General features: G+C 31.9%; 4 protein-coding genes across 4 annotated transcripts; 1 reads left to right on the forward strand and 3 right to left on the reverse strand.

Annotated features, from left to right (window-relative positions):
• The first annotated feature begins 4,288 nt into the window (after positions 1-4,288).
• On the forward strand, positions 4,289-8,087 carry LOC114184652 (short-chain dehydrogenase TIC 32, chloroplastic-like). Its single transcript, XM_028071970.1, has 8 exons — positions 4,289-4,581; positions 6,523-6,754; positions 6,872-6,951; positions 7,043-7,196; positions 7,296-7,374; positions 7,539-7,623; positions 7,717-7,763; positions 7,863-8,087. Exons 1-8 carry the CDS (start codon positions 4,461-4,463, stop codon positions 8,034-8,036), a joined length of 972 nt encoding a protein of 323 aa, XP_027927771.1. The 5' UTR covers positions 4,289-4,460; the 3' UTR covers positions 8,037-8,087.
• Positions 8,088-8,766: 679 nt separating this feature from the next.
• LOC114184658 lies at positions 8,767-9,938 on the reverse strand. The gene has a single exon (XM_028071976.1). The coding sequence runs from the start codon at positions 9,527-9,529 to the stop codon at positions 9,170-9,172; it is 360 nt and encodes a 119-aa protein (XP_027927777.1). The 5' UTR covers positions 9,530-9,938; the 3' UTR covers positions 8,767-9,169.
• Positions 9,939-10,064: 126 nt separating this feature from the next.
• Positions 10,065-14,256, reverse strand: LOC114184645 (UNC93-like protein 3). Its single transcript, XM_028071962.1, has 10 exons — positions 13,845-14,256; positions 13,550-13,713; positions 12,995-13,058; positions 12,795-12,908; positions 12,649-12,696; positions 11,830-12,080; positions 11,623-11,713; positions 11,160-11,272; positions 10,937-11,060; positions 10,065-10,516 (listed from the first exon to the last, which is right to left on the reverse strand). The coding sequence occupies exons 1-10, from the start codon at positions 14,091-14,093 to the stop codon at positions 10,325-10,327; spliced, it is 1,410 nt and encodes a 469-aa protein (XP_027927763.1). The 5' UTR covers positions 14,094-14,256; the 3' UTR covers positions 10,065-10,324.
• Positions 14,257-15,928: 1,672 nt separating this feature from the next.
• LOC114176652 (eukaryotic translation initiation factor 3 subunit A) lies at positions 15,929-22,619 on the reverse strand. The gene is made up of 14 exons (XM_028061765.1): positions 22,488-22,619; positions 21,851-21,924; positions 21,263-21,744; positions 20,556-20,771; positions 20,080-20,448; positions 19,947-19,976; positions 18,845-19,072; positions 18,573-18,734; positions 18,110-18,331; positions 17,724-17,930; positions 17,437-17,643; positions 17,215-17,295; positions 16,805-17,006; positions 15,929-16,564 (listed from the first exon to the last, which is right to left on the reverse strand). The coding sequence occupies exons 2-14, from the start codon at positions 21,894-21,896 to the stop codon at positions 16,143-16,145; spliced, it is 2,874 nt and encodes a 957-aa protein (XP_027917566.1). The 5' UTR covers positions 21,897-21,924; positions 22,488-22,619; the 3' UTR covers positions 15,929-16,142.
• Positions 22,620-24,580: the final 1,961 nt, after the last annotated feature.

The following is a 24,580-nucleotide window of genomic DNA, read 5'->3' on the forward strand; positions in this document are numbered from 1 at the left end:
AAACAACACTTCTTAACTATCACACATATACTACTAGTCTTTTCGACTAAGTGTGATGCAATTAACACATACATCATGTCATATATCATGTTCACACACACACACACACACTTGTATGTCTTATTTGAATTTCAACATTCTCATGCTATCATTTTTTTCTTATGAACATCATAAAAACATTACAGATACACTAGCAATATTTTTAACTTAAGTCGCCCTTAATATGACTTCATGATCACTTTTGTTTATTAATAAAATTGTATTTAGTGTCGTAATATTATCTTTTTCCTAAATTATTGTTGTACTTGCAAATATACTAAACAAACACTTATACATGCAAGCATGATTGAACTAAGAAAATTAAGGTCTAGATTAACTAAAAAATAACTAAAATCGTTGACATTTATTTTTTGAAAGTTACTAATTTTAGCAAATTAAAAAAATACACAAATTTCATAAATTTTCCTAAATTCGCAAGTTGCCAATAAATTAAGTGATGGTTGCGGCTAAAGTGTAGTTAGTGTCACAGCCACAAAGCAACACAGCTTTCATGCCGTTGGCCATTAATATGTATTCCTAACCTCAAATGCTTTATTTTTGCACGAGCATATGGGTGCACCTGTTTTTCTTCCATTTCCTTCTCCATAATTGATCATGGAGTTCTTATCAGTCTTCAGTTTTATATTCAACTAAATGTAATGAGTCAAATCCATAACAGGTTTTATATAATTTTTAATCTAAAACTTTTACATAATATACTTATGAATTTTTTCTTTACATTTGTTCTAATTGTATATTTTTTCATACCCCAGTTTTAATAAGTTTACTTGGGTATTTATTTTATTTATTTTCTTTTCATTTTATCACACATTAACACTTATTCCTCCTTTCATTATATTCACAACAAGGTGAGCAAAATCCTCAGTTTAAATTCCCAAAGTACTTTCATTTATTATTAATATAATTTTAAGAAAGTTCATCAGATGAACAATAACTAACACTTTATTAAGAGCAATTAAATACTACTTTTGAAATGTTCACTAAGTACTTTCATTTATTAATAATAATATAATTTTAAGAAAGTTCATCGGATGACTAGTAAATAACGCTTTATTAAGAGTAATTAAATACCATTATTACCTTTTTTTTTCCCAAAAAGGTATCACATATTTAAACTTCATTATCTTTACTGAATAAAGCAAGCAACTCTTTATTATTTTTATAGTAATGCATCATTACTACACAATTCTATTTCTTTCTTCCATATCGCTTTCATTATTCTCTCTTCTTCGTGTTACTTAGAATTAAAAAAAAATACTGAATAAAATCAATAATGGAAATCCATAAACAATTTTTTTGAAGGACAAAATTTGAATAAAATTATAAGAATGTTAATGAATTATTTAATTTAAATAAATATGGTGAGAAGCTTGAGGGTATGATTTTCTTTTGGCTTTTTTTATCAAATTACAAATATGAGTTCTTTTTAAAAAAATTTACCAAAAAGATAAGTCGTGCTTATGAAAAACAACTTCAATGTAAAGATGTCGATATCAAAAAGAAATTAAAAATCGTAAAAGAAATGACAACTTCAATTCAAAAATAAAAAAATAATTATAGTTTGATTGCCATAAAAGATGATGACTTCAACTTAAAAATAAATTATATTAAAATTGTCATAAGGTATGATAACTCAGAGTGAAGTCCTCTGTAACTTGGCCAACATGTACTTTTTTTTGGAGGAAACTCATATACGTAATTTTAAAATTTAATTGATCCTGTTTAGTAAAAAAGTCAATTTCTTTTTATAAAAAATATATATAATATGGCATGAAGATGTAGTTTGAATGAAGTGGGAGCAGTGACAATAACAATCACGAGTGAATTGATGTCACAATTTTAATGATAAAGTTTTTGGGAAAGGGGATTCTTTGTGTGGTCCATTTACCTTTCCCACAAGGGAAAACAAATAAAAACAAAACCAACTATATCATCATTTCACTTCATTGTATTCTATTGTAGTTTGGTATGGGTCGCAATTCACAAAAATTCAGCTCTACCATCGTAATTCATTAAAAAAATAGAAAATGAAATGAAAAACTAAATAGATATTTATGAGAATTAATTATTTTTCTTTCACCTTGGGAAGATAGCCTTTAGTAGGATTGGTAGAGAGCAATAAATATTGTGATTTGTTTTAGCCGACCTAAGTCTCTCTTAATTGAAAGGACCATTAGATAGATATGTACTATACTATACTACCACGTGTTATAAGATCATGGATATTTTAAATTATTTAAGTAAATGTTGGATGGTTTTGGAGTTAGGATCACATTTAGTTCATGAATCTTGTTGATTAATGTTATTAAAGATAATTAATATTCATTTAATCTTATAAAAATATATAATTAAATTTGATATTAAATAAATTATTAGTACAATTTTATTTTATTTAAAAGATAAAAATTTTGTGTATTTAATATATTTTTTAATATTTATCAATAAAAATAAAAAATATATTTAAATAATAAAATAATTATAATTTAATGTTGTTAAAAATTAAATATAATTAAACATAAAAAATTTAAATTAAAAAGAAATCAGTAAAAAAATAGTGTTAAACATTTAAAAAATTTATAAAAAAAAATTAACTAAAGTAGAAATATTCTTTTTAGTAAAAATCTTAAAAATTTCAAAATACTTATTTTTGTTTTGTATTTGGAAGTTATTGTCTATAAATTTGAAAAAGTATTTTGATCTTTATAAAATATGTTATATGCATTTATGCCATTTTAATTAATATATTTAATTATTTATACTTTTAATATAAAAATGATGAAATCAATGGATATTAATTATTCTTTAATTATAGTATTAAAGACACCGGTTACTATTCTCCTTATTTTATTACTATAACTGTTTTGAACTTATTATTTTTAACAAATTATTGCGTCTCGGTAATGATTTATAATTTTAGTTATTGAAATTGAAGTAGAGGCTTTCGAATGAGGCATGGGTTTTAATTATTGAATGAAAATAATGGTGTTTGTGATATTAGATTTACTTTTTACTTAATATTTTAATATAATGAGTATTTCAGAAAAATAACTTTAAGGTAAATTGCTTCCCAAAAATTACCGAATTATATATTTTATTAAATAAAAAATTGCTTAACTAGATGGTGAGTAATTAACAAATATTTTAGTAAGTTAAAAGAAAAAAAGTATGTAAGTTACCATTAAATTTAATTCAAAACAATGTGAAACTTTGATTATATTGGAGCAAGTTATTTATTGAGTATAAGTGACTTAGAACATTTTTATTAGTCCTAAGATAGCATCACTAGACTTTGGAGCTTAACACATATAACATACTGTGGGTTAAGAAAGACGTTTGTTTATGAATTACCATTGACCTTGATAACTCAACAATATGTGATTGTAAACTTATCTTAGTGTCCATTTTATATTGTAAATGACATTTAAATATTTCAGTAAACTCCATTTATATTGTACATTCTTTTACTAGAATAAAAGAAAATACTATTTGCCCTTTTTAAACATCATCTTCGATTAGTAATTTTAATTATTTAGCTTTTTCTCTTATTGTGTGTTTTATTATTAATCTCCTATTTTAAAATATTCAAACTAAATTTAAATAAAAAAGTAAACGAGTAAACTTTTATTATGTCGATTATAGCATTGCATACTTTTAAATATAATTATTGTCTACAGTATTGTCTTACTAAACTAATATACATATGTTATCAATATTTTATTTTAAAGTGAAATGATAAAATAATAAAATAGATATTATAAATAGTGCAATAACTAAAATAAACAAACATAAATAAAAGACTAATCAGTAAACCCTTACCTTAATTAAGGTAAAGAAAAGAAAAGATACAAGGTACAATTCATGTGTACATTTTGAAAATGAGATTTAAGAAGTTGGAAGCAGTCACATAGCACTTTCATTAAGCTCCTTAAATAGGTATGTTTACACGAAACTAAACAAGTTTTGTAAGCAGTTCAAAAACTTAGAAGTATTTATAAGCTGACATAACCCTAATTTTGGTGTAACTTACTACAACTTAACGCAATAAAAGGATATGGCGTGTTGAAGAAGTTGTTAAAAACAAGTAAGTTGAATAGTTTTGAGGCACACCTTGACCATAAATGAAAAAGAGTTGATTGGTAGGTAAGTGATTGAATGTGTGAACAGAGTTTCAACGGTGATAATTAAATGCAGTTCAGAATAAGAGAAGGATTTACAATCTGTCATGGCAACTGCCCCACTCTTTTTAGCTTTGATTTTTCATAATCTATTGTCTGCAACTGCATAATGTAATCCTATATATATCTACATATCTGTGTATATATATATATATATATATATATTTGTAAGACAGTGCTGAGTTTGTGTCACAAGGCTCCGAGGTTTCACATTTTGTTGATACTATGGTGGGTGTTATTTCGTTGGTAACAGGGATGGTTGGTCCAAGTGGATTTGGATCAGCTTCCACTGCAGAACAAGTTACTGAAGGAATCGATGGTGCCAACCTCACTGCGATTATCACAGGTCAGTTTTAACACATATATATGTATCAGAATCTTGTTTTATGTGTTCATGTTATAACAATCTGAGTTCTTACGTGCATATATAGATATTAGAAACGATTTAGAGTATTCCAGCTTCTGCATAACTGCATCTTCTTCAGGGAAGCTTTTGAGCTTTTGTGATATAAAAGTTGTTTCTGACACGGACAATAACCTGCGGTTGAACTGATGTTTGAAGTTGAAATTAGTATATATGTTTATCTCTTTAAGGTTTCACTGACAAAACTGTGATAATAGTTGTCAAATATGTCCGCTCTTAAGTATTTGTGGGAGCATGAAGTTGATGTTGAATTTGTAGGTAGGTGTGTGGAAAAAAGTATTATAGGTAGACTTTTATGAGGTTTTTTTTTTTTTGTTTTTTTCAACGCGGCTTTTTGTTATGAGTTGCTTATTAACACAATAATTTAGAAAAGTAAATATATTATTTTGTTTATTGGATATTAGAAGGATGAGAAAATTGAAACATGTATGTATGTACAAAATTTACCTTATCATAATCACTTATTTTTAAAGAGAACTTTTTTTATGGTACAAGGCGATTTCTACACGTATTATTATTCTCCTTTATCACTCTTAACTATATATGTTTTAAAATCATAAAACAAAATTAATATATAAAAAATATAATAAAATATTGAATTATTTTATTTTATATAATAAAAAAATCATATAAACACTAAAAAATAATGTATATTTATATTATTTATAAAAGATTATAAGATAATTTAACATTTTATTTATTCTTTTCTCTATTTCATTTCTCGTCTAAAAAAAATTCTACCCATCTCTTCCTTTTACTAATATCACACCCGACCAATTCTTATCATACTAATATCATTTCTATATTTTTTTTATAAATAATAAAATCTTTTTTTTTTCCTTAATGTTTTTCAAAATTTATTTTAAATATTTCATCAAAATTTGACATGTCTTATTACATTAATTTGATCTGCGTTAATATTTTTTTCTTTGTCATCAAATGATAACGTTCACGGGTGATATATAGTGATGTTGATCATTCAATGATTTATCACATTATCCTGAGAGACTAATGTCCTTTTTAAAGCAAAATATAAAATCGTTCACCACAAATGAAAAAATTTAAAATTAAGATTGGGAAACTTTTCAATTAAAGACTCAAAGATATATGTTTAGTTCATTTTATTTTAAGAAATAATTGTTCCTTTTTTGCTAATTTCTAATGTTTTTTAAATGAGTGACCATTTTTCTTAATTTCATATATTTTTATATTTCTTTTATAATTTTTCATTATCATAAAATATGAAAAGTTATATTTGTACAACATATCTGATAACTTAAAATTTCAATGTTTTAACTTTTTATCACTTTGACTTTTTACGGAAGAATTTTTTTAATCCAAAAGTATACTTTTAAGTTTAAATTTTATATCTCGGTTTTAAAAAATATCATGAAGCAAAAATTTATAAGATTAAATTACCGTTTTAATTATTTTTTAAGTAAATTATATTAATATATTTTAAAATAATTTAAAACAACGTTTTGTTTTATGTATTTACAAAATAGTTTTTGATCTCTCGCCAATACTAAAACTCGGGATTTTAAATATGTTTTTAAATTAAAGTTTAAAAAACGTTAAATCAAGTAAATGTATCACACACCATTTTCAGAATTCAACATCATACAAACAGAATAAATAATATCAACACAATCACAAAATTAACAAATACATATGCCACTAAATTTAACCAGTTACCTTGTATTAGTGTGATAAAGTTCTTTGAAAGTATGATATTGATGGATAGCTCGACATAAAATTGTTCCATTATTTATAATTGCTTCGAATGTTTGAAAGAAATGAACTTTACTTATATTTGCTGTGATGTGTTGTAATAATTAAGAACTCAAAGTAATTCTCACACAGGAGGAGCAAGTGGAATTGGGTTGGAGACAACACGAGTGTTGGCACTTCGAAAGGTTCATGTGATCATTGCAGTGAGAAACATGGTATCTGCAAAAGAAGCTAAACAACGTATACTAGAAGAGAATGAGTCTGCACGAGTCGACATAATGAAGCTCGATCTGTGCTCACTCACTTCTGTGACATCCTTTGTCGACAACTTCATAGCTCTTGATCTTCCTCTCAATATCTTGATGTTGGTTTTCCTTTTAATGTTACATCACATTCTATCTCATCCATGCTCAATGTCATTGAGTTAGTCATTTTTCAAGTATATGAATCATAAGTTCATAACATTGGCTTTTCATATCAGAAACAATGCTGGAGTAATGTTCTGTCCCTTCAAACTCTCAGAGGATGGGATCGAGATGCAGTTTGCAACAAACCATCTTGGTAAAATCTCAACATTCTTGTATGACATTTTATTTTAGTCCTTAGTGGTAGTAAAAATGATGCCTTTTCTCATCTTTTTTTGACATCTCAGGTCATTTCCTGTTGACAAACCTGCTTCTTGAGAAAATGAAACAAACTGCACAAGCCACTGGAATAGAGGGCAGGATCATAAATCTGTCATCAATTGCCCATAACTACACTTACATAAAGGGGATTAGATTCAATAAGATCAATGAGCGAAAAGGGTATTTTATTTTCACTTTGCTTCTGGCCTGAACTTTCTGCATCATGACAGTGATTTTTATCAGTGGAACATCACAGTTTTTTGTAACTATTGCTTTCAGTTATGGTAACAAGAAGGCTTATGGACAGTCCAAGTTAGCAAACATACTGCATACAAATGAGCTTTCTCATCGCCTTCAGGTCATACACAATGAATGTGTTGCATGCACTTTATGATCGCATTTTGTTTTCCAATGATCATATTGATAAAAGAAACTAGCAAAAGGTTTTTTTCCTTCTTTGATGATACCAAAATTGAGCATGCAATATTTTATCTGTTTGTTCTTCTTGATATTTGAGTGCAGGAAGAGGGTGTGAACATCACAGCAAACTCAGTTCATCCAGGAGTAATAATGACACCTCTTATGAGACATTCTTCTTACCTTATGCGTATGTTAATTCTCCTCAAAAACAGAAACAAAACTACACAACTAAATAACATGCACTTTTTAAGTTGTAACACAATACTATGAATTCTCGCAGACTTCTTGAAGATCTTCACCTTTTACATATGGAAGAACGTTCCTCAGGTATGTTTTTCCGTCATTTTAAAATTCGAATATTGGTTCAGAATTCGAAATATGTTGTCACTAATCATAGGTTAATTTCTGAAAAAACAAAAATCGTAGGGAGCAGCCACGACATGCTATGTTGCTCTCCACCCAAACGTGAAAGGTGTAACTGGGAAGTACTTTGTGGATTGCAATCTATGCAAGCCAAGTGCGCATGCCAAAAACAAACATCTAGCAAAGAAACTCTGGGATTTCAGCAACGAGTTGATCAAATCGATTTTAAGAGTTTGAATACTCTCGCTGCTTCGTGTTTTCCTCCTTAATTAGTGACAAAAGCCTCTTGCAGTCTATGCAATAAGAAGAACGTTACAGATACATATAATTACAGTTTGTTCTCGGAGGATGTTTCTGAATTTGATTTCTTCAGAATTTTCTAGAAGAAATTCATTGAAAAAATTTAATACCAATGAGTCGTTAACAAACCACATAAGAAATCTTGTGCACCTGACTAACTGACTACTAAATTTCAGTGACTTTCATAATCATAAATCATTGATCCTGTTTATAATTTAAATAGTTTTTTTTAACTTAATTAATTGATTAATTATTGTATCATAAACAAAGTAATCTTCGGAGTCTATCTTCATGGAGCTCCAATCATCAATAGTCTAAAAGGTTTTGGATCACCTTCCACTTATGCCCAGCAAACTGTTCTTGAACCAAAAATCATATTCAATGACCTCTATTGTAGACAAGTTGGATTGTAACCAAATTAGAATATTGTTGTCTCGTCAAAAAAGAGAATTTTTTATTGTTTCACTCTAGCATTGGCAGGACCTACTTTATATAATAAGATATTATAGGTTTTGAGGATCTCGTGGCTATTGAGCTTCCTAAGATCTAATCAAGGTACAGAAATACATTATTTTACACCGGTAACCTTGTTCTGGAATTTAAAATAGCATTCCATTTTATTACAGGAATCTTTGCCATTTTTATTCCTTGAAATGAAAATAACAGCTATAGAAAATTATTCGCCGTTAGTATTGAATGGAATATTTATTTTAACTGAAAAGTAAGATTGATCATTGACCTCAATCTAACTCCCCATATGATCAGCATACCCGAAAGACAAATAATTCAGAAATTTATTACGAACACATCATTGCTAACATTTGACAATTTCCTTGTGTGGATTTCAAAAAATAAATAATCTCGTATATACAGAAGCAACCAGTTTAGCCCAGTTTCACAGCCAATCTCCACGTCAGGCCGTGTTCATCAGAAGCTCTTCTCAGCAGCAAAATTATCACATAATCTCGAAATCTGTTAATTTCAGGTGACACATAATCGAATTTTGTTAATTCTTTTGTCTCAGATAGATATGATTTGATCCTAAGAGGAAGACCCAGTTAAGTTGCATCTCAACGAGTTTGATCATGCTCCCACATGCCCGCAGCTCGGACCACGCAAGCAGAAGCCGCAACAATGGCTGCTGCAAAGACGGGTGGAACGATTAGGTCAACCTTGGACTTCACGAACATGTGAGGAGGAAAACACAGGATGTCTCCTGGAACATCCAAGGGCATTCTGATGGACCCATCAGTGCTGCACTTCTGAGAGAACGAAGAGGAGGGGGATATGGCAGAGACAAACGCCACCTGCGGTGAGATAGAAGCCACTGCCGCCGTCAACGTTAGAAGTGTTATCCAAGTGGCAGCATAGGATACAATAGGCCATGTGATGTGCAAACGGACCAAGCTAGAGAACCAGAAAAAGGACATGGTGGGAAGCTCTTGGTGGTTTGATAAGATAGTTGATGCAGTCTTTATAAATAAGACAGGAATGCAGTGAAATTGGTGCGAAACCACCTAATCATAACTTCTTTTCAGTGATTTTGGTATGGAAAAATGGTATGCGATGGACCAATGAGCATTGAAGTGGAGGATGACTTTAGAGAGTCATATGATGGGCTTGCTGACCAAGTTCAGATTGTGGATTTGGCCATACAGACCATGCTTTATGATTATAGCTTCGGTTTAGTTTTTGAGAGACTTTCGCAACATTAAAATTAAGAGCGTTCTACACGTGGAAACAAAACAGGGTAGTTGGCGGATTCGTTGTTTCCGCACTTTAGTTCACAAAGATCAAATCAGAACTCTGCTTCCTGTTAATGTGTTTGGTAGTGAGAAAAAGAAAAATCGATCATGAACTTCCGTGAGAATTTATGAAAGAAGCTGTGTTTTTCTCTTTTCTTTACTTGTTCCTACCTAGGCTATCTTTTAGTGAACAACTATAAATAGACACATTACACAAAGGTTGGGATCCATGTTTACTAGAAAATTTACATAAACAAAAGTGTAAAAGCAACTATTAATTGCTTCCACGGAATCACGTCCAGCCAGCGGTAACAAATGTGTTACCAAACACACTGAGAGATGTCACAGATTATACAGCTCATTCAACTGAAGGAAATTTCACCATAAAATAAAGACAGTCCAGATTGGACGTGCTACTCGCGAGAAGACAGAATGAAACAATGTATACAAAAATCTATAGTGTATGTAGTTGAAGCAGCTTTAAATTCGGAGACTCGTGGAACGTGATGTGTTCCCCACCTTTAGAGCAAGCCATAGAAAAATGCAGAATGAGACACAAAGGAAAGCAAGCATAATCACAACCACGGATTTGAACGACATGAGCGGGGCGAAAAAGAACACGATAGCAATTGTAGCGCTTTGCCATATCTTTAGCTGAGCAAAAGCCCCTTCCTGCACCGGAAGCAACAGAGACTTGACATTAGAGGCAACTTAAACTAAGATCATACTAGAATAAACTTTTCCATAAATACTTTCGGAGGGAAAAGAAAATGAAAGATAACATCAACTGATATTTTCTCGCATATTAAAATCAACTTATGCATTTCATCTTGTGGAGAAGTTAAATTAGTAAGTTTCTACAAAAGTTAAGTATACAAAACTTTATGGAGAAATTTATCCAAGAACACAGTTGTTAAGCCAAAATGTGGGGGAGGGGGGGAGGAGGAGGAATAGATTGATAGAGAAAAAGAATCAAGCAGAAAGCATGTGCAATGTGTGAAGAATAAACGAGGAACAAGCAAAATAAAATAACTGAACAAAACAGCAATGCAGAAGCAAGGTAAACATCTTAATAGGGCATCATTTGTATACCGTGTCCTGCTTAAATAGTATTCCAATCAAAGCATTTAGTTGCGTCATTAAAACTCCATCACCAATGCCCAATAAACAAGCCAAAAAGAGTATGTAAAGAGTACCAAGCAATCCGCTACTTATGCTGCATCAGGAGTGGGAAAGAGAGATATAGGCAAGATGAATATTGGAAAATAAATTAAATAAGATCAACTTCATTCAAAGAAAAATAATTACTGCTTACCTGAAGTCTAGCAGAAGTAAGATCAATACGACTGCCTGAACAAAAACACCGACAGAAACTATTTTTGTAACAGACGAGAGACCAGAGGTGAGACGACCAGCAAACAGAGAACACTGACATATTCATAGAAAATAAGAAAATAAAGTAGATCCCATTACAACATATTTTGGTGTGGCAAGGGGCTCTACATGTTAGAACCACCATGAAAAAACATATAACACAGCAATTTCCTTGTCCACATGTTAGAACCATAGTGAAAAAATTTAGAACATGGCAATTTCCTTGTCTAGAAAGAAATTGGTATCAGTTACTCGAAGACATTTCAGAATATAAAATAAGTAAATAAATAAATAAAAAATGAGGAAATAAGAGACAGAAGCTTGTTCACATGATATAACCAAAGCTAATTATTTTAAACAACCAGCAATGGCAAGGAAATATAGTTCTGCATTCCTGTACTTACTATTCCATCAAAAGCCCCGTAGGCTGCCATTGAACTACCCACACCAGAAATACCAATTGCAGGAGTTACAACATACTTGGTAAATTCAGCCCTGCCAAAAAGTATTTCGTTAACAAACAAGGTATAACAAGAATAAAAGGACACTAAATCATAGAACCATTATTGAAAATCCAAAAGAATGAATGCCTTATAATTCATAAGAATTACCACACAAATGCTTGTTGTAGACCTGAATATGCAATAAGGGGTATGAGCAACAACATCTTTATATCAGACAATGCATTGGCAAGTGATTTAGATAGGGACTTCAAGGACGCACATGCACCAGCATCTGAAAGCTCTTGTTCCCCCTTACTATTAACACTCCTTTTGCGCAAGAAGCACATTAATATTGTACCAAAAATCATAATGAAAAGGAATACAATAAACAACAAAGTGGTTCCTTTGGTACTTCCCCCCTGCATTAATGAGAAACATAATCAAATAATGGAATGTGTACTATATTTTAAATAAAAAAGCTTGTCAAATGAGCAGTTATTGTTCAGGGTACAGGGTAAAACTGAGCTCATATTTACATTTCCTCAAAATTGCATATCATACATATTAACATCTTTTCATGTATTAATAATAAATAAATTGGGAAATTAAAAACAAAACACAGAAATGCTAAATTACAGTGTTTGAAAAATAAGTGTTTCCTTCATTGGTTAAAATTCCTCCAAGTTTCAATAGTTTGGAAATGAGACACCAAATAGAAAGTGGCATGATTTTTATCTAAAAGTGTGATAGCACTTCTTTGATAGAAAAGCTAAATACTATTTCTATTCAACCAATTTGGACCAGGGGTTCCATTATCATCAAGTTAGTTGAGGTTTTTTCCTTTTCCTGAAGATATTTCACCAGTGGCAATTCCTGAAGATATATCTAACAAGGCAAGGGTATGCTTGACTAATATCATGAACTGATGGTTGAAATAAACAGAGTAAAATAAAATTTTGAAAATGGGAAAGGTTAACCACCACAAACCTGCTGATCGTCACTCAGTAGAGCAAATGTAATGAGATTTCCAATAAACTGCAAAACGGGTATTTCCTCAATCAATTTCAAATTCTAAGAGCTTTTTTTTTTTAATGAAACAAAAATAACAGCTGAGTTCAAAATAATATGATCACCTGGTGAAGTGCATACACGGCCCAGAATTCCCCATTCAAGTCACCAATTACTGCACCTTCATGCAAGTTGTTATCTGTAGAATGGCTGCGTGCAGCAGAAGTGAGATATGTTCCCTGACAGGTCAAACTACGATAAGTAAAGATGCAGGTGACCAATGACAAATTGAAGGAGCTATAAAATCTTCACAGGTTACATGTACCTCTCCAACCCAAAGTATGGAAGCACAAAACCCAAGATACACAGAAGCAGGGACCAATGTATACCTGCAGGAATCATTGCTCAATTGTCAAGGATATGCATATAAATTTGTATCACTACATAGTTATAAACCAAAAAGAAATCGTACTCCCATGTATGAGCAACAACCATAAACGATGATAAAGAAACGTAGATTCTTGTTCACATAAGTGTCACTCATTTGAATTTTGGTGCCTTGGGAACCTAGTAAGTTTAAATACATGGACCAATCCCATGGGAAATAAAGACCATCAACCGTTTAAGAATGGAATATATAAGAACTATAATTCAACTAATTGAAAATATAGAGATAGTAAGACTAAGTTTGACTATCTTAGAACCAACAACACATTTTATCCATGTGAAATCCATCATATATATATATATATATATATATATATATATATATATATATATATATATATATATATATATATATATATATATATATATGTATGTATGTATATATATTAAGTTTTTAGCCGCAGAAAAATCGAGATAGGTAGATAGTAATTACCAAGTTGGTTTCAAGTTGGCAGCCACATAGAGGACATAGCCAGTAGTCCCAAGAAGCAGAGCGTTCTTAGAGCCGAGAACTCGCACCACCAAAGAAGCAACCACGGAGAAGAATGTGAAAGACAAATACAAGATCCCGAGAGAAGTGGTGCCTAAGCCTTCCTCCTGAAGCCAAAATTCAAACACAATTGAAATACTAAACACTGAACCGAACCGAGACCGTTACTCCGGGACCTCGATTTCCTACCTCGCAAACCAAACCAAACCGAACGCAAAAGAAAACGAAAAATACTGACAGTGTTGAGAGTGCTCTGCAGATTCTGCGCGGCACCGAAGGCGAGAAAAACCAAGAGAAAGGCCAAGCTGAGGATGTGAATATCCCAGGTGTGAGACGTGGTCCTCGCCGCTTGCGGCGGCGAATTGTCGGCGACGAGCGGCGTCTCTTCGTCGCCGGGTATCGCAGAGGCCATTGGTTGAAATTGCAGCTCACGATTGGAGGATGGTTGGATATAAATATTCCCAAATTTGCTTTCGTCAGACGTCATGATTCCATTAAGATCCAAACATGAAAGATATTTGCCGTCCCAACTTCGCACGCTACAAGTCGCATCTGAAACTTTAACACACTTCCATTATTTGGTATTTTTATGACTGGCGGATACAGATCCTAAGATTCCTTTTTCAATTGATTAGCCCAAGAAATTAAAAGACATAAAAGAAAAGTCTTCTTCTTATTCGCTTTGAATACGTGCATCACCATGACGCTGACATCTCTATTGTTGGCTTTCTCTCCGTCTTCACGTCCCAACATTTTCTAGGTGTAAGAGTGTTGCTGGCGTAGCCATTTTTTAATTATTCCTCTCTTGGATTGTTGCTTTCGGTTACTTCTCCTTGTTTAAAGATTGTGGCAAATAGATAATAGATTCCACAATAAAGATTCAAAAAAATAGTGAAGCCTTTGGATTTAGTATATTCATTGAATTTAACGAAACATATGCATGTGAATTGTTTCAGGAAAAATTAAAAAAAAAAAAGGCATTTGCAACCAAAGGAAAAAACAAATACTCAGCACCATAATTCCCGATCTAGCCACATTTAGTGTGCCAGTGTGAATTCCGGTGTGGGTTAACCCTAATATACATACACTGTGTTTTCTTTAAATTTATTTTTTAACTATTTAAAGTATAATTGCTAACAAATAATCTAATGACGTGCTAAATTCAGTAAACAGCGTTAAATTTATTAATTACTTAATTAATAAAAATCAATAATCCCATTTTAATTAAAGTTGTAAATATTAAATAAATAAATTACACTGTAATAAATTTGTCAATGTTATTTGGTTTAGTTTTGATGAAAAAAACTTAAAATAGGGGATTTTATTACTGATATCGCATGCAAAACAGAATTAAAATTTTGAGCTTGCTTAGGTTGTACAATGAGCTTCCTTGACGACAAATACCACTACCGTATTGGTTGACTGAATTTCATTTCATCCTTTTCATGCACTCCTTCTGTTTGTGACACAATGTTTTATTTATTTATTTGTTTATTCACTCATGAGCCAACCACTTAGTGTTTACAACTTTAACTAAAATGCAGTTATTTACTAACATTAAATTTATATAATTTAATATTTCAAGATTGAATTCGAAAATCAACAAAACAAATTCGGCCACCTCCACCCAAAACAACCTTGATATGACTAGATTGGGAAAATGGGGGTCAAGTACTATAGGAAAATTTGTTTCTTTAATATGCTCAGAAAAGCTAAGGTGTGAATAGGAATAAGAAAATTATTATGCTCAGAAAAGCCACCTATTTAGATTAGATGCACATTTAATCTAAGTGGGTCACCTACGAACTAGGTGAACCCCACATACCGGTGAATTCTACTGTTATACCCACAAATATCTAAACTTCGAATAGAGATCGTGAACACACGGGATACCATATAATCCAACTCAACTATACCTTTAATTTTCCCCTAAACATTATCTCCACAATTTCACTTACGATTTATTTACTTTCCACAAATCATAGACAGTTTGTTTCACCAAAAGATAATTAAAAAATAAAGAATAAAATTAACATTAACGTATTCGTCTCTTTGCACTTAGACTTTTCCTTTATATATTCTACTTCCCAAATTTCTACTATATTTCCAACCAATTTGTTTTCACTTCCCATCTCAACATTAATCAATCGATTATTTAAGAGTTCATTTTACAAAGGCGCGGGAAGAATGACGAGATGTATTTTGCAATGTAATTTAAATCAGTGCAACAGTTGTTGTATTTCGAATAGAAAATAAAGATAAAATAGGACGACAGTAGCAAGGCTACTGGTTATTTTCTACGTAAGAAAATAGGATGAAAGCTGAGTCTAATAAGTTGATACTTCGATTACCATTTTCAATCCACTCAATCATAAATAGAAAATTTTGCTGGCATGTTCCTCGATACAATAGAGGACTTGTGAGTATTAAGAAGATAATAAATTTAACTCAGCATCAAAAAGAATTCTAGAACATAAAATGGGAGAGTACATAGAACTCCAAAAAGTCACCAGCAATAATTCAGGGCACAAAATGTTCAACGCGGATTCCTGGACCAAGAAGATGATGACCTTGAACCTCCACCACTAACATAACTACTTCGCCGATCATCACCACCACGCCACCTGTCACCATCCGGCCTGCTGCTACTGTTACCACCCCAGCGGTCTGTTTCCGGAGGAGGAGCAGTGCCTGTTCTTTCAGCTCTATCTCGCATGAACTTAGGCACATATTTCCCTGGGTTTGGAGCTGCAGCGGCAGCGGCTGCAGCTGCAGCAGGAGCTGTTACAGGTTCCGATTGCCGCGCAGGAGGAGCTGCTTCAACACTTCTGCCTAACAATGCTTCTCTCCTTTGTCTCTCTTTTTCTTCAAGTTCCCGCTCTCTCTGCCTCTGTTTTTCAGCTATCTCCGCCAGTTTTGCTAAGCGTTCAGCCTCTTCCTTCTTTCTCCTTTCAGCCTCTGAATTACAACAAAACATGGATAAATACAAACAGGTTATTACTACATTGTGCGTTAAAGATGGTATAATTACCAGGGTTGCATTTGCATTTCCTTGAGATAAAAAAAAATTATAAAAGGTGAATTGAAAAACAAAACATGACAATCTTGGTGATTTTTTTTTAAAAATATTAAAACTTAAAAAAAAATCCAAACAAAAAAGTATATATTGAACTTTTCCTACAAAGAGCAAAAAAATACCTTCACGTTTCCGTGCTTCCTCCTCCTCACGCATTTTTTGTTGTCTCTCTTCTTCTAATTTGAGATAATACTTCAACTTCCTCATTTTTTCCCTCTCCTGTCTCCTTGACTGCAAAATCCTAGAGATTCGCTCTTCCCGTTCTCTTCTTAATCTATTAAACTCTGCTTGGCGATGACTAACAACTCGGACCTCATATATCTCCTGCATAATAAATTAAAAAATAAGAAATTAGCCTAAGGCAAGACCCTGCTTTACAAGGCTAAACTAAATAATAGTTGATAGTTGTCGCAATTTGATGGCCAATGGCAATAATAGGAAGTAAAAAAAAGGCCTTCGCAATTCATAACCTATAACATCTATCCTCCAAAAGCAAACAATTTGAGAAGCTGAACAGATTGCCCACACTAACCTTATTGCCCATCATTCGAGCAAGCCTCTCCTTCTCCTTGAGATCTCCCTCATGCCTCTGTTTGCTCAGTTCAACTTCTTGCTGCATCATTAATAGTTTGATTCAGTTAGAAGATATAAATTGGCTCAAATAGAGTGTTGTAGGAGGTGATGATAAGGAATGTGCAAAAGCAATGTCAAAGTTACACAAGCACAGATGCAAACAATAGTAATCCACACATACCTGTTGTTCACGCTCATGAAGAAGTCTCTCTTCCACTAAACGTTGTTGATACGCAGCTTCAATAAGGGGAGCAGCTTCCTCTCTTTTCGCTCTTTCCAAATAATCCATTGTTTTCGCTAACTTCTGCAACTTCTTTTCCATTTCCTGTCTTTCCCGGAGTTGTTCAGTCAAAGTTAACTCCATCAAGGTCTGCTTGGTGATTTTGTCCTGCAGATAGTGTTTATAGTCAACATTTGCAGACCAACAAATCAAGAATTTTATTTAACAAAACGCAGACTTCAACTTACTCCCTCTATGATTGGCTTTTTCCCCTTCTTTTTGATACGCTTTTCAGCTTCCTGAAGTAAAGCTTGAGCTTCTTCAATTTCCCTCTCTTCTATCTCCCTAAGGATCCTCTGATTCTTCCTCTGCTCATACTCGGTGGCAAGCCGTCTTTGTTCTGCTTCTTCAGTTATTTTCTGAAGTCTTAGTCTTTTTGACTCCTCCTCTCGTTCCTTTAAAAATAAATATTAAAGAAAAAGTTAAATAATTTCAAAAATATCCAGAACTTATAATATCCATTAATAAAAACTGGTATCTTAGGTCAATTTGTTACAGAAATAATAAATTTTAGAGCTTACCCACAAAAAAAGCAGACAGAAGAAAAAAAATGTTATAATTCAGAAATGCATACCATTTCAAGAAGCTGCCGTTCTTGTTCTTCTTTCCGTTTCTCAATGATTGATTTTCGAGCAAGAAGCCTCTTGTGTTCTTTGGCAACAACCTCAGTCAAAGTTGGAAGTAAAGCTCCAAGTTTAGATGGTTTCCTATCAGGAGGATAAATCATTTGTCGGGCCTTATTTAATTGTTCAGCAAAATTGGCCAAGTGATCCCTTAAGCCATCTGACTCGAGACTCTGCATTATAAATGAAGCAAATTGCCATAAAACAACAGATAAGTAGAACTGTGGTGACATATAGCAAACTAGATAAACATGATGATTCACAACAGCTGATACTAGACATTTCATAACATTGTTACAAAAACAACTCATTTAACAAGAAACCATTACACAGAAATAAAAATGATAAAAATTTTCTGCAGAACTACCAATTTTAGAGGGGGGGGCAACCACAACAAAAATGAACAAAACATACCGTTTTGCAAAAGATCACAACATTTTTCATGTGATCAACTTTCATTGATACAAACTTCTGCTTTACAGCATCTACGGCAATCTTTTCAACTACGGAAAAGTCAAAGAACGGGATCATCCCAGATAAAGTCTCTATCTTCATTGTCTGGTAAACGTTGGACACCTAGAACACAAAAAGGAAACACATTAACATGCAAAATCACAGAACAGAACGGAAAACATGTTTACTATTCATCCACAACATAACAAAGGAGCACAAAAAGGAAAATGCACCTGCTGCAGCAACCTCATGGTAGCTAGTCTTTCCAATGCTGGGACATATTGAGACAACTGTACTTCGGGAACAGAAGAAGCTGTAGAAAGCTTGCCTCCTAACTTTGAGATTTTAGTTATCAAGGGCAGCGCTTTTACTGCAAGATCTGAGGGATGAAATTCATGTTCCAAAAGATGGTAAACATCTTTCACTTCCTGAGTCACACAAGACATCACTCCCTTGGATGCCTGTAATGGACCAACAGACACAAACTGTCTAAGTTTGGCAGCATTATTTTGTAATGAATGCATTTAACTTCAAAAATACATTTAAACCCTGGTAACCCAGAGTCCACTCAACTTCCAAAATACATCATCAATAGACCCTATGCAATACAGCAGGCTTATAATTGAAGCCAGTATGTTCTGGAAAAACATTTACGACATTGAGTACAAAACAATTGAATCACCGTAACTATGACAGTTAAGGAGAAGTCAAATCAATCAACATCGTCACTTGAGAAATTGAAAATAATTACAATGTTCAGATTCCATTATTTATTGCAAGTCTTTTTAAGTTAGTAATGTTAAGTTGGCAACTTCTGCCACAATTACCATAAACTAAATCATATTCTGTATCTTGCTTTCATTTTATCCTCCCAATCTTAAAGCCATAACGGTGAGTGAAGACTGCAGTTAAATAATTATAATGCAGCAAATATTTACAGGCAGCAGGTGAAACATACAAGTGACAAAGATGTGAAAAAAAATCAAACAAGCTGCAGCAAAGAGAACGAGATCTATTTGTAACTTGGCACATGGACACAATAAGTTGATGAAGAACACCAAATAAAAGTCACTAGAACATCAAATATCAAATATAATATATAATATACAAAGGAAACCTATCCGACAAATGAAAAATTGTTTTTAGAAGTAGATATCCCCAATTCAAAAATAAAACGCATATGCATCAGTGTATGGTAATTATAATTGCAACCACAAGTGTGAACACAATATAAACAAATAAATTCAAAAATAACATTAAATATTGAAGAGCCAAATAAAACGAATTCAAAACTTTAAAAAAGAAAAAAAGATGAACTTAAAAAGAATATCTTACCAGTTCAGCAAGAAGTGATGATCTTGAGAGCTGTGAGCAAACCAAAAAGGAAACATAAGCAAATAGTAAGATTAACAAAAGAGACCTCCATATGCTACTTTAGGACAAGTACAATAGAGAGGAAGTAATATACCATTTCTCTGCTTTCAGGTTTAGTCTCAAGATTAAAGCCAATGAGATTGGCCATCCTCAAATTTCTCTCTTTTTCATGCTCCAGTTCCAAGTGAGACGCACCATGTGTACGGTCATGAGGAGGCACTGAAAGTGCAGCAAGAACAACAGATGAAGCTATTAATTGCAAATCCTTCTGACTCAGGTTCTTATTGAAGCTTTTTTGCAATAAAAAGAGCCTGAACCATGCATATGCATGATAAAGATGACTTGACGATATCCAAAATATTTCTGTCAGCTTCACATAGTAAACAACCATCAAGGATGGCTTGGGAGTTTTCTTGACCAAGCACATCAGTCCATGTATATCCTCCACTGATCTGAAGGCTTCCTGCACACAGAATCAAAGTTAGGTTATTGCCCAAAACTCTCAATGCCTTTTAACATTAACAAAACAAACATGTAACACATGCATAAATAAAAATGAGAAATGCCAACCTGCCAGAGTTCAAGTTCAGTGGCAATTTTCAGCTGCTCAACTCTAGTATCAAGATACAATTGTAAGCTTTCAGGTGCTGAAAGGTCAGGCCTGTCTCGTTGGTCACGGTATTTGTTGAGATTAGCCAAATGGTTTCTTATGATTTCGCACAGTCTGCGGAACTCTGTTGTTCGTTTATATTGCTTGCAGAACTGGAAAGCTCGATGAGCTGTCATCTGCAAATAGCATTAGGGTGCAATGGGAGTTCAGGTTTTAAAAAAACAAAGGTAATCCTTCTTAAATTATCATTATTATCTAGAGATGCATGTAACAGCTGAAAAAAAAGTATAAGAATAGAACAGCAATATATCCTAAAAAAATCAATCAAATGCTAACAGTTAGAATGCATGCCACTTTTTGATGTCTACATTTAGTACACTGTAGAATTCAGGAACACCATAGTAAAAGAGAGGATATTTGCCAGTCTATCAAAACAAGCCAACCACCCCATTCGAAGAGAAAATGAATAATTAAGAAGTCAAGAACCATTAGTAGTAAAAAAGAATAAATATCAAAACTATATAGCTTAAGATCTATACTTTTTTGGGTTAAGAACCATTAGTAGTAAAAAAGAATAAATATCAAAACTATTTAGCTTAAGATCTATACTTTTTTGGGTTAATATACTAATATAAAACATCAAGTTTTAAAAAAGATGAAGAATTACAGCGTATAATGCTTCCAGTTTTGAGTTGTTTCGCAATAATTCAAGCACTGTCCTGTAAGTTTCCCAGAGAAATTTAAACCATGGGGTAACAAGCTCCCGATCAGATCTGTCCTTCCCTTTCTCACCACTGACATAACTCAACATCAAGTCCTCTGGCCTTTTATCAGCCTCTAAATCATCAACATCAAGGGCTTCTTCCAACGCTTGTGCTTGACTCCGAGCTTGTTCAGCTTTCTCAGTTGACAGGTGCATAAAGTGTTTGATCACCTCCTCCAGTGAACTAACATTGACTTGCTGACATATTATCCTATACTGAATAAGCCCATCTTTTGCAAATCGGCCCTTGCGCATGTCAACACAAAGTTCAACATACTTAAACATAATCCTTTCAAGTGTCTTCTGCCATGCTCTGTATCTCTTTGAGGTAATGAGGTCATGAAGAGTCTGTAGAGCATCCTGCTTCTGCCCAACATTGATTAACTCTGCAAATTTACAAAAATTGTCAGAATCACTCAACTGCATCATTACCATTATACCCAAACGTTATACATAAATCACAAACGTTATATAAGTATTTTTTTAACTAACCTTCGGCCCTTTTGAGAGCATTCTCAGGCTTTAGGAAAGATGTCATATTGAACACTCCCGGTAATATGACACCCCTGTCCAGATACCAAAAAAAATACGCACAAATAAGGGTAACAAACAAAAAACAGAATAAGGATAACAGCCAAAACACAAGAAGACATCTAAAGTAAAATTTTCATCACAAAGATTCACAGTTCAGGGTGTAGAAATCAAAATAAATATATTACATTCGTAAACTGAGGAATCAAGTAAATTTGTCTACTTTCCCTAAATCAGATAGGGATTGGATGGATGGTGAAAAAATGAGAAACAGATTCACGACTATCGTAATTGAAATTAACAGCGTCTAGGAGACGCCACACCCAATAAACAGCAGATAAAATGACGAATTGAGAATCAATAAAAGTGCAAAGTGTATTAGGGTTGTAGGAGCGAACAGAACAAAGAAGGATTCACAATTTTCGCGATCTGATAAATCGAAATAGCGAAAGATGGTTTTATCGTGCTCCACCGTCACTCGTAGTGGCGAAGGTGCAGAATCGTCTAGAACGATAGGGTTTGAAATAAGGGTAGGAAAGGTATAAAGAAAAAATAGCGATACATACGGAAAGGAAAAAGAAAGGAGAGAGAAGAAAACCTGAGAAGAGAAGAGAAGCGAAGAAAATGGTTGGATATGGCCGCACTTGTTCAAGTGGCGCCGTGGTTACCCTAGAAGACGATGGGAGCACAAAAGAGTAGAGTTTTGTTTCAAGTGTCTGTTCCAATTTGTTAACATATGGGCCTGTATTTAATACTTGGTTGGGCCTATCTCAGTCCACTCTTATTGTATTTTGTGGGCTGATTATTTTGTGTGATTCGACCCATAACAAAATTGAATATATTTATATATATTTATTCCTTTTTATCTATATATTATTAAGTTTTCTTTTATCAAATCAATAACTAAAGTAATTACCACGAGAATATTTAAACAAAATAATTGTGTAATATTTTTTTAATGAGTAACTAAAGCGATTATAATGAGTATATGATTTGGATAATTCTGTAATATTTGATTCTTCGGTAATAATTTGTTATTAAATATATTAATGGTATTTGAGTACAATGACACTGAAAAAAAAATGCGGCATATAGATATAATAAATAAATCCGTTTTTTATCCGAATTTATTTTCGTTTTAGCGATAAATTCTGGTATTATCTAGGTATAAGTATGAAAAATTTTCGACTTTTTTAATTGGACATGTGGATGTACATATTCCCACCACAGTACATATCTTCACTTAAATTATTAAAATATGCACAAATAATTAAGTAACCATAATATATATATATATATATATATACTTTCTATTTTTTATTTATTCTAGTTATTTGGTTTGTTATAAAACTCATTCACATATCCACTATATTTTTTATAATATCATGTCCTTTTTGTATGTAAGTATGTTAAAATGATGTATGTCAATTAAAAAAAATATGTCTCACATTTGAATATTTCTATCTTTTAAAATATTTTTATTTATTATATATTTTTCTTTCTCGTAAGAATGTTTAATACTCTCAATTTAAGTGTTTAATAACACAAACCTTTTATTTACTAGGTAATATAAAAAAAATTTTACTTATTGTTATTATTTTTTGTTTCATTTGAAGAATTCTTTTGTTTCGCTATTACAATTTGAGTTAAATATGTTTTTGGTTCCTCAAGTTTCAGTGAATTTTGGAATTAGTCTTTCATCAAAACTTTATACCAATTTAGTCATTCATCAAAATGCGTGAATTTAGTCCTTTTAACCAAATTTTGTTAAGTTTATCTGGCGTTTCAAGCACATCTCATGATACTATTTAAGTTAACATTGAAAAATAATGTGTCAAACAGTATAAATAATTTAAATACTATCATAAAATGTGCTTGAAACATCAGATAAACTTAACAAAATTTGGTTAAAAGGACTAAATTCACGTATTTTGAAAGATGAATGACTAAATTGGTCAAAAGTTTTGATGAGGGACTAATTCCAAATTTCGCTGAAACTTGAGGAACCAAAAACATATTTAATCCTTGCAATTTTGGTTATTTCTCAACCATTGAGTATATATGTTGATATTTGAAAAGTTTTCTTAGAATTTCTAAGTATTTTACATTTATCATACCCATTAATTATACATTTGTTTTTTCTTTGTGCATTTTTTCAATAGTCTCTCAAATTGTTTCTAAACATTTGTTAATTTTTTAATATTTTTTTATTTTCATCATGTAAATATTATTTCGATATATTTTATTAATTATTTTTATTTTCTAACTCATTATCAATCATACTATAATTTTTCATATAATATATAAATACATTTTATTTACTACAATATAAAAATTTAATGTAATTGTCATGAATATTTTTTTATCATCATCCAACATATATTGGAGTTCAAAAGATACAATATCTATGTTAAAATTTTATTATTATGTTTATTATTTGTTCTTTGCATCATTTTCACCAAATGATGTATTATAACTTTTATTAATGTATAAAAAGAGATTCATTAGAATTTAAAAATTGAAGTAAACAAACATTTAAAATATATTTTAATTTGAATATTTGTTTTCCTTTTATTTTTAAAAAATATTTTTAAATTTTATCAACTAGATTTGATTAATGTTTGCAAATTTAATAAATGTTTGGTTCTCATGAAATTTTATTTGGTATTATAATCTAAAATGTAAACAATT

The sequence above is a fragment of the Vigna unguiculata genome, chromosome 1 (genome assembly GCF_004118075.2).
Source record: "Vigna unguiculata cultivar IT97K-499-35 chromosome 1, ASM411807v1, whole genome shotgun sequence".
Taxonomy (NCBI): Eukaryota; Viridiplantae; Streptophyta; class Magnoliopsida; order Fabales; family Fabaceae; genus Vigna; species Vigna unguiculata.